Raw genomic sequence first — 10,587 nt, 5'->3', positions numbered from 1 at the left:
ACTCTGCAGCTAATTAGTCTACTCCGCAGTAAGCACGTGTGTAGACATGGCCAGTGAGTCTCAGTCTACTATCCCTTTAAAGAAGATAGCTCTTGCTGTTGTACTAATGCAGCTATGCCAAGAACTGCTCTCTTCAGGGGTGCCCCAGTGTTGGTGCTGATGCCATGGCAACAACCAGGTAAACCTGTCCTGTGAGCACTCCTAGTTCATTAACACTCTGATCAGCCTAAAGCAGGCAGGATGTGGCTGCTGGGCTGGAGCCCTTTCTGGTCTCCCACGCTCCTACTGCAAACAGAAGTACGTGAGACAGTTCCAACTGTGTGCCTCTATTCCCAGAAGGAGTGTAGGAGGGGCTGGTTAGAGACAGGCTACACAGCATGAAGCAGCTCCTGTCTGCTTGAGGCTGATCAGAGCCCTAATTCAGGAGGAATGTGTCCACATGCTGCAGCTCTTTCCTGGCTGACTGTGTATCTGGCAGGGGGCAGTGATATCTGGAGGTACCAATACCTGGTTGTGAAGCACTGAGCTAAGTTGAATCAGCACCAACAATGGCTCTCAACCAGGTGCTGCCAGTCATAAAAGGGCTGGAGGGCATCTGAGAAGGTTGAACCCCACTGCAGTATGAGTTGTGCACCTACTGCCTGGGATAGCTGCAGGTTTATAAATTAGAGGAAATCAACCACAGCGCAGAGAAGCCTCCTGTGATAGACTGAAACGTGGTCATGTGAAGGGACAAGACGAAGAGCCATGCATGACAACAGAATTCTTCTGCGTTGCAGCAACACAGCACTGCTGCCAGAGGGGCTTGCATCTTCAGCTGCACAGACTTGATAGTCTATGTGACAGTGGACATGACTTGAGCATTACCATTGGTCCAGACTATTCTCATGCCCGCAAGGGAAAGACAAGTATTCCCAGGCACAACTAACACGAGAAGGTGACTGACAATGTCACGGCCTGTTTGAATAACCAGTCTGTCAGAGTGATTTACACTCTTCTGGGTACATAAACCAATGCTCTCTGCACTCACAGCTTCTGTGTGCCAGTAAATTTCAGTCTCACACAGTTTAAAAGGAATGAATTATAAATCCTTGGAAACCACTGATCAGGAAAGAACAGGAGGTTGGGCACCTCCATAATAGGTCATTCCTACTATTCGTTATTTAGATGATGGTAATGCCTGTAGTGTTATGGATAACTTCAAGAGGCTTAGTCCTAGAACATGTCATTCTTAACAACCATATCTCGGCCATTTTAACATGTCTCACAAGCCTACCTGTTTAGTCCTCATTTATCTAACTTCAGTTGGTCCTGCATTTCAACTATATTCTTTGATGCATTTTTCCTTAGTGTCTCATCATCCATTTAAATTCAGCATGATATTTATGGAATTACTGATCTGTTTTCCAAAAGAAGCAATCAGGGTGATGAGACCTGCAACTGCAGTTAATTATGTTTATGTTTGTTCTTATTTAACACATTACATTTCTCCCTATTTCTTTAATTCGGCTTTTTTCCCCTCCAATACCTATGCTCAGCTTCAATCTTTGCACTGTTAGGCCTCTTCCTCAATATTTGACACCCTTCCTCTATGTTAATGAGATGTTAACCCATGGGAGAAACAAATGACAACCTTTCTTAAAAGTGTTGTGGGTACTTCCTTCCAAGTGTTGTGGAAATGGGAAATGCACTGGATATAGGTCTCAGTAAAGATATCAAGGAGTGTCAAGTGACATTATGAGGGGCATTCCAAGAACAAGTTCGACATGGAAGAAAGCACAGAGATGGTTTTGAAAAAAGAGGGGAAATGGAATAATGAGCTGTTAGTGGAACAGGGAATGAGATACAGTCAGGAGATGCTTGAAGGTAATGTGGCAACAATGTAAAGGGAAAGTATACAAAAAGCAGGATGGCACAATCAGATTGATGAAGAAGAAACGTGATAAAGTGGTGGTTTTTAATTACTAGGGGCTGGGGATGTTACAATCAGAACGAAAGATGATGATGGATTTCATGGTAGTTTATGTTAAGAATGAGAAAAGTTGCATGGTAGAAATATTGTTTGAAAAATACCTTCAAGATCTGGACACCTCCTGGATGTGAGAGATGAGAGAAAATTGAGGTGGTTCCTTAGGCTGAGTGCTGGAGCACTGGAGAGATTTTTGGAGCAGAATTCAACTTTAGTTTTGGTCATGGTAATACTAAGTTTTCAGTGGTTTAACCAGAGAGATGAGTCAAGATATAGGATTGGAGGGGCGGTCAGATGTGGAGAGGTAAATTTGTCAGTCATTATTGTAAAGCTGGAAGATGAAATTGGTAGATGAAGTCTCTGGAGATAGCACTGTAACATTGTCAGAAACAAAAGCAAAACACGAAGTTATGATTTAAGCCCACTGAGGCAGGTATTTCCCTGCTACTTATGCAAACTACACAGCTTAGCAACAAACAAACACTAAATTCCCTCTGGAGCTGTGATGTCTCATTAGAGTATGTTAAATTACATGGTTGCACTGATACAGAAGTATGCAGAGACTAACATAATCAGAGTGGGGTTCCCTGTTAACATCTACAGCAGCTCTAGCCCAATTCCTTCCATTCCTACTGCCAATCTCCTTGCACGTTTTTATTGCCATTGGGAACAATCCATTAACCAGAAATGAACATCTACATACTGCTGCTGTGTATAGGCAGTACTGTCATCTATCGAACAAAACCCCGAAGTGTTTATCTGTGTGTCAGATACTGAGGAAGGCTGAGATTTATGTTAGGTGGTAACTCTGGCCTCTGTGATTTTGAGAGGAGGATCTTACCTGCATCATCATTTCTGCTATGAAATCTCAAGGGTCAATGATGTGTGAATCACAGTGACAAGCAGCAATTTCCTGATGGTAATAGAGTTGATACAATATATTGTTCTTAAGGTGTCCTCCTTGGTTTTTTTTCAAATGAAGTATTTTATAGTTTGTTTGGCATAACATGGTAACAACATTTTTCTTAACTAAAATTAATAAATTATCAGTAATAACAATAATTAATTTATTGGGAACAAATTTATTAAGTGCCTGGGAATTACAACTCTTGGCAGACTATTCAGTGGACTTCATGAACATTATGCTATCTACTACCTGATCATTCCTGTTACCATCAGACTTATTCCTGTTCACCAATAGAATAAACTGTCTTCTGCAAGTTTTGACTCAGTTTTAGTGAATCTCATTGTCTCCATTATATTTCCAGATTTCTTGGAAATATGTCTCAGTCCCCTATATTATTTATTTTTGTTCTCTTTTGATACTTCTTTAACTCTGTAGAATATTTGGGGGATAGAAGGATGCTGCACTCCAAGCAAAATTTTTTTTTTGCTTGTCTATTTATTTAATGTCAGCTATAAAACTTGGATCCAAGCTTTTTCAATTGGTGCATGGAGCCAGAGTTTAGGATATGCTTCTGCTTATACCATATTCAGCAAGGTATTTGTGCTGATTTGTTATCTCTTTTTTGCAGCATGCCATTGATGCTGATAATGCAGGAGTCAGTCCCATAGGAAACTCATCCAACAACAGCAGTCACTGGGACCTAGGAAGTGCCTTTTTCTTTGCTGGAACAGTCATCACAACCATAGGTAAATTCATCTTTTAAAGTATGTGGTCACAATAAGACCGGGAGGATCAAGTAAGATTCAGTAGAACACACAGAGAGGGAAAATCAGTTGATTTAACTTTTCTGGATGCTCAAACTATATCATTTTGTGGTGTATCAAATTACGCCATAGGACAGACCTCAACAATTGCTTATATAATGAGTTCAAGAAAGCAAGATTAATCAGAAAGTGAGTAGCACCAATAGTTTTACAGTTTTGCAAGTCTGCTTTTGCACCTAGCATGGCTCCCTCTTTAACTACACCTACACAGACTAGCTCTATTTCTAAAGATCAATGACCAGTGGCAGGTGCTTCAGGGAAAGGAGCAAGAAACTCGGTACTTGTTAATTACAGAATCATTTGCTCATGAGGCTAATTTATTTCTAACCACATCACTTAGTTGATAGCTTATGCCCTGGAGCCTGAGTATATATATCCCTTGGATTTTGAATATCATATCCATTGCAACTGTGAGACACTATAGTTGTTACAACACAGTCATTTAGTACTTGTATAAACAAGTACAAGTACAACTACTTGTATAAACAAGTACTAAATGACTGCACAGTAACTGGAGTTACTGCGCAGTCATGCTGAGGAATGGCTGTTTTGTGATGCTGACTGTGCAGTAGCTCATAACCACTACGCAGTTGCATTGCATCACACTTCCTGCCATGCAATGCTACTGCACAGTAGTCACAGGCTACTGCGCAGTCAGCATCTCATGTAGACACAGCCTGAATGTACTAATTATCCATATATGTTTAGCTAATCCTTTTAAAAATTCCTATTTAGATGGCGGCCTCAGCGATACCTTATGACAAGCAGTTCCACAGTTAACATCTATCTGTCTGTCTATCTATCTATCTATCTCTAGATAGATATGTCTATCTATAAATATATGTTAACATTCTTTAGGCTCCCATGATTTTTATTCTCAGTCCCTGTTTTTCTGAAGACATTCACTTGAGGAGCTATGATCTTCCCAGCAACTGTTTTTTCAGAGGAAAACTAGTAATTGAAAAGATGGTTAATTGATAAAATTAATAAAAAGACTATTTATCTAATAGCTGTATGATGCTCCAGTAATATAAAGCTCTGTTTCAGTGCGGCTATAGTTGCCATTAAGAAATCAACATTTACCAACTGTTACTACATGGTGATGTCAGACTTACCCCTGTTACTTCCTACTTTATAGAGTCACAGAGAAGTAGGGCTGGAAGCATACTCCAGAGGTCATTTAATCCAAACTCCTTCCTAAAGCGGGATCATCCCGATCCAAACCATCCCATACAACTTAATCTAAACTCTACATAAGACTACCTTCAACTCTGACACAACACAGACCTAACACCCTACCCTGCCACAGGTCAAGTAGGGGAGCCATGACAGCCAATGTCTTGCTTCTATAAGATGTTGTCAATCTATGCTCAAAAGGTCTCGGGCAGAGGGCCACACCACCTGCTACAGAGAGAGGCAAAAGCCCGACAGTCTATACCAATTTGACCAGGGGGTAAAATTCCTTCCTGACCCCAAGTATGGTATTGTCTCACCCTAAGTGGTGGAGAGGCAAGAACCTCTAGCCAGGAACCTCTGGCTTTAAGTCCCAGCAGGAGCACTGACACACCCCAGTTGAAGTCCCCAGACTTGGTTGTAGCCAGCACCAAATGTGTCTAGGAAGGCTTAAAAACACTGTGACACATATAGCAGAAAAGGGAGGGGGAGGGGCAGGAACAACCAGAAAGGCCCAGAAGCATGGGAAATTCCTATGGTAGAAAATAGGCATAGTTATGCATAGATCATCCCCAACCAGTGGCTGTCCAACCTTTTCCTGAACACCTCAAGTGATGGAGAATAGAGCTGTGTGAAGCTTTGGTCCCTGATTCGATTTGGCAGGATTTGGCAGAGATTTGGCTCAATTTGGTGGCTGAGTCTCAGAATCCGAATCGAATCAGAGGACGCTTTAATCTCTCCAAATTGAATCAGAACCCTCTGAGTCAATTCGGAAAGATTTGGACATAGACACAGCTTTAAATGTTTTTTCTACATACCTCTAGGTAGCAGGAGGCTCGTGAGTGCTGCAATGCTGGGGTGCATGGAGTGTCCCACAGAAGCACGGGGAGCTCCTCAGTGCGCTTGGCAGCAGACTCAGAAGTAGACCAGAAGCACTTCCAGTCCACTTCTGGGTCCATCAAGGAGCATGTGGGGAGGCCCTCCATGCTGCCCTGGCTTGGCAACTGGTGCCTCCTGGGTTTGGGGGGGCACCTGGGGTCCCCCTGTGACTGATCGCTGAACTGCAGGCAGGGTGCTGAACTTGCCTACCTCCTTCAGCTTCTTCTTGTATGACTTGCCTTCCAAGCCCTTGATCATCTTTGTAGCCTGTCTGTGGACCCTCTCTAACGTCTCTACATACTTTTAAAATGTGGAGCCCAGAAGTGTACACAGTACACACGGATGAAGCCTAACCAGTGCTGAGTAGAGAGGCATTATCGCCTTCTGTGTTTTGCACCGAATGCTTCTATTGAGGCATCCCTAAACCATGTTCACTTTTTGTGTGGCTGCATAACACTGCAGACTCATAAATATTGTTCTGTTTTCAGTACCACTGTAGAGTAATCATTGGCAAACAATGACCTTTTTAAATTGTGTCTGATGTGAATTGTGTTATATTATCACTTTATTATTTATTGATAAACAAAAGCAACTTGAGCATTGGATTGAACACTATGGAATTATATAAACTACAGTGAGACTGAAATCAAACATGAAGAGCTCAGAGGATTACCACAGTTCGAAGTTATGATAAATTTAGACAATGAGTCTACATTAGAAGATTTGCAGAAATCCGTTAAAATCAATTCCTGGGAACAATGCATCCAGCAATGACTATTCGCCTGCTGAAATCTATAAACGTGCCAATGTTGAATTATTTTGAAAGCTTCATAAAGTTATCTTTATCTGTTGGAAAAAGGAAGCAATACCACAAGATTTCTAAGATGCTCGGTTTGTACAATTATACAAAAACAAGTAGGATAGGAGCAACTGTGACAACTATAGTGGTATCTCCCTGTTGAACCTCATTGGAAGAATTGTCACGAACATTGTGCTCCCTAGGCTGTAATCTCTATGGGAAAAATCTATCCTGAAAGTCAACATGGTTTTCACTCAGGACGCTGTACCATTTATATGATATTTTTGGCCCAGCAACTGCAAGAGAAGTGTTGAGAAAAATAAATACCATTGTATATAGCCTTCATTGATCTGACAAAGGCCTTCAAAACAGTCAACAGACAGGGTCTTTTTACTGATCTAAAGAAACAGGTTGTCCCCCTGAACTGTTGAACATCATTCATTCATTACATAAACTTATGAAGGCAACTGTAGTGTATGAAAACAAAGAATCAAACACCTTTAATATCAACAGTGAGGTGAAACAGGGATGTGTCTTAGTCCCCATGCTTTTTAACCTCTACTTTTCATTCCTTTATGCATTCAATGACAGCAGTGATAGTATTTATCTTTGAAGAAAACTACATGGAGGCTTGTTCAACATCGCAAGGTTTAGAATGAAAACCAGGGTGAAATAACTGGTTCTGAGAGATTTCCTTGGTTGCCCACAGCAAATCTTCCCTGCAAAATGCCTTGGGCAGATTATCTGAATCATGCAAGAGGTTTGGGATGGTTATTAGTCTCAAGAAGACTGTGATCATATACCAGGGGGTGAAACAGCCAATACCCGACAGCATTGTGAAGGATAAATCTTTTGGTGTCATTGACAGTTTTTGCTACTTGGGTTCTACAATCAGGAGGAATCCTAACTTTCAGACTGAACTGACTAACAGAATCAGAAAAGCATCTAAGAATTTTGGGCTGTTACAGAAATATGCATGGAATACCAGCAAACTGCCAACTAAGGTGAAGATGTGAATCTATGCGACTTGTGTGCTGTCATCCCTGCTTTATGGTTCAGAAACATAAACTACATATGCTAGGCATATCAAGAGTCTGAACAGCTTCTACATGAGATGTCTGCATAAGATCCTGAAAATAAAGTGGGAAGACAGAATGCCAAACACAGAGGCACTGGAGTGCACAGAACTGTTGCACTTAGAAACTGCTATCAAGAAGAGGAGGTTGTGATGGCTCAGCTATGTCAGGAGAATGGGAGAAGACCATATCCCCAAGAATATTTTTTATAATAAAATTTGAGACAGCTCTAGAAAGCAATATTGCCCTCTGCAGAGCTACCATGATGTGTACAAAAATGATATGAAGTCATTTAACATCAACATAGAAAGCTGAGAGGAGCAAGCAGAACCCCATCTGATCTGGAGGGAACATCTGGCACTGGGTGCAGCTCAACATGAAGTGGCTTTGATCCAGAGGATGGAAGCAGAGCAAGAGAGAAGAAAACAGCATGCTGTAAATTTGGGCTCCAACTCAGACAACATATGGATCTGTGAAACGCTGCATTGCTTTTGAATTGGGCTTGTCAGCCACAAATGGATTCATCAGGCATCTGACTAGACCTCTTATGTGCATACCATGATCCAGAGGATTGACAGTTGCCTACTAAGGGTGGAATTCAATTCCCCTTGTGCATATAAATGGTAGTTTTCTGGTTCTCTACCTGGCTGTTCTTGGCTGTGGTTTTTCTCTGTGGATGAGTAGGTGTGAGTATGCAGATAGAGCATGCGCAGTAGGGTTTCACGCTGTCTGGGTACATATATGGCTTTCCTTGTGTGTCTTCCAGGAAAATGACATGGGTGGTGAGGCCCTACCATATTTTAACCCCAATAGCTAAGTAGTTAGAGGATTTGCCCAGGAAGCTGAAAACTCAGGTTCTAAAGCCCCTCACTTAGACAGGGGTTGAATCTGCATCTGTATGACTTCCCAGCACAGTGCTCTTGCCACAGGTTAGGTATTATGCAGTCCTTTCTTTGCTGCTCATTTTGAAGCTGGCATACTGGGCAGCCAAAAGAGAGAGATATATAGAGCCAGAAGGAAAAGCCCAAACCAGCAGGTTTGTGGCTCAGTGAGTTGGCTGCTGCTCTGGGAGGTGGTCCTGTGCTCTGACTTGCAGCTTCAAAAGAAGCACTGGAGAAATATCTGGATAACTCTATAGCACAGTGTTTACCACATTGGGCTAGGAAGTTGGAAGGATGCAGGTTTAACCATCTGTGGGCAAGGGGGTTCAAGAACTTGGGTCTCCCACTTCCTGGGAAAGTGATCAAAGCAATCCGCTATAAACATTCCCAGTCATAGGTTTCTGACCAGCTATATTTTATGAGCTAGATGCAGGTATGTGTCCAGAATGGGAGTGTGTGCATCTTTGTACCGGCCCGGCCAGTACATTGCCTATTAAGTATGCTCATTCTGCACACAGAGGCTTATGCATTCACACTGCAGGGGAAATTAAATTGTTACCTTCCAAAAATGCCACTTACAGTTGCTTACAGACATGGAAAAAAACCCAAATAGTGCTTTACTTTAAGCTCAGCGTGTCCCTGCGCTAAGCACAGCGCATGCCCAGAAGAGGTATTGCATTAGTTTGACCTAGATGGCCCAAAGTCTGTATGGACTGGGTGCTTCAGTGGGGCTTTCTGGCACTTTTGTCTAATAGCTGGTTGAATTAACTTTAGATAAAAGCACCAAAAAGCCCTGCTGAAGTGCCCAATCTATATAGAAGCTGTGGAGCCAGGTCAAACTAATGTGCTGCCCCTTCCAGTAAAGCTTTTTTATTTTCATGTCTGTCAGTGCCCTGTGTGGCTAGAAAGCTGCTATTCTGACATGCAGACTGGAATAGAATTCTACCCTCTATTTGTATGGACATGATTTCATAGATTCCATAGATTTCTAGGGTTATAAAGGACCTTGCAGGTCATCGAGTCCAACCCCCTTCTTTAGGCAGGAAAGAGCGCTGGGGTTAAATAACCCCAGCCAGGTGCCTGTCTCATCTTTTCTTGAACACCTCCGAAGTAGGGGAAAGCACCACCTCCCTTGGAAGCCCATTCCATATTTTGGCAACCCTCACTGTAAAGAATTTCTTCCTAATATCCAATTTAAATCTACTCTTCTTTAGCTTGTGGCCATTATTTCTAGTACCACGAGGGGTGCCCTGGTAAACAGAGTATCTTCTATTCCCTGATGATCCCCCCATGATGACTTGGCAGACCTTGCTCCTCCCAGCAGATATTTGGGTAATTTAGGTCACCCATGACCACTAGGTCCTTTGAATATACTGCCTTTGAGAGCTTTTTTGAGAATACTAGGTCTAACTCCTCCTCCTGGTGTGGGGGTCTGTAGTAGACCCCCACTATGAAGTCCCTTTCAATCCTTCCCCCTTGTAATCTGACCCATAGGACTTCAATCTGTCCTCCTTCTGTCTCCATCAAGAGGTGAGGGGAACCTACTCCCCACTGAGGATTTCCTTTTGCAAGCAACTCAACCCTCTGGTGCCCTGGCCGGGAACTGAACCCAGGTCTCCCACATATTAGGCAATAGCTGTACCACATGATTCTTATTTTAAATCATGAATAGGGAGTCAGATGCAGCAGAGCACTTCTGTCAGGGAAGTTTAAGCGCATACTGAAGTGCTTTGCTGTATTAGTGTCATAATACACACCACACGAATGGCTGGCTGTGCAAACAAATATTCTGAAAATCCTATGACCATGAATTAAATTGTGGAAATCTGTAGTGCAAGTTCTGCTACAATTCTATGGGGTTAAAGCTATGAAATATATCCCACAAATTCTGCAAGGTCTCATAAATCCTGCTATTGGGATCAACTGATCTCTTTTTTTCTTTTAGTCTAACTTTGCCATTAGATTGCAATTGGAATGGGCATAAGAAAGTGATGTTGTGTGTATATATGTACACACATAGGCGTATCCATCTGTGTATTACATTTTAGCTGTAAACATGGGAAAGAGGAAAACAAAGAT

At 42.1% G+C, this 10,587-nt stretch overlaps 1 protein-coding gene across 1 annotated transcript in view; it reads left to right on the top strand.

Annotated features, from left to right (window-relative positions):
* Positions 1-10,587, top strand: part of KCNK10 (potassium two pore domain channel subfamily K member 10) — a 145,215-nt gene that overhangs the window by 77,389 nt on the left and 57,239 nt on the right. The window contains exon 3 of the mRNA XM_019552379.1: positions 3,505-3,622. Coding sequence (XP_019407924.1) covers positions 3,505-3,622 — 118 coding nt within the window. The remainder of the gene's footprint in view (positions 1-3,504; positions 3,623-10,587) is intronic.

The sequence above is a fragment of the Crocodylus porosus genome, unplaced genomic scaffold, assembly GCF_001723895.1.
Source record: "Crocodylus porosus isolate Cpor-Errol unplaced genomic scaffold, CroPor_comp1, whole genome shotgun sequence".
Taxonomy (NCBI): Eukaryota; Metazoa; Chordata; order Crocodylia; family Crocodylidae; genus Crocodylus; species Crocodylus porosus.
This window is presented reverse-complemented; position numbering and strand designations above follow the sequence as displayed.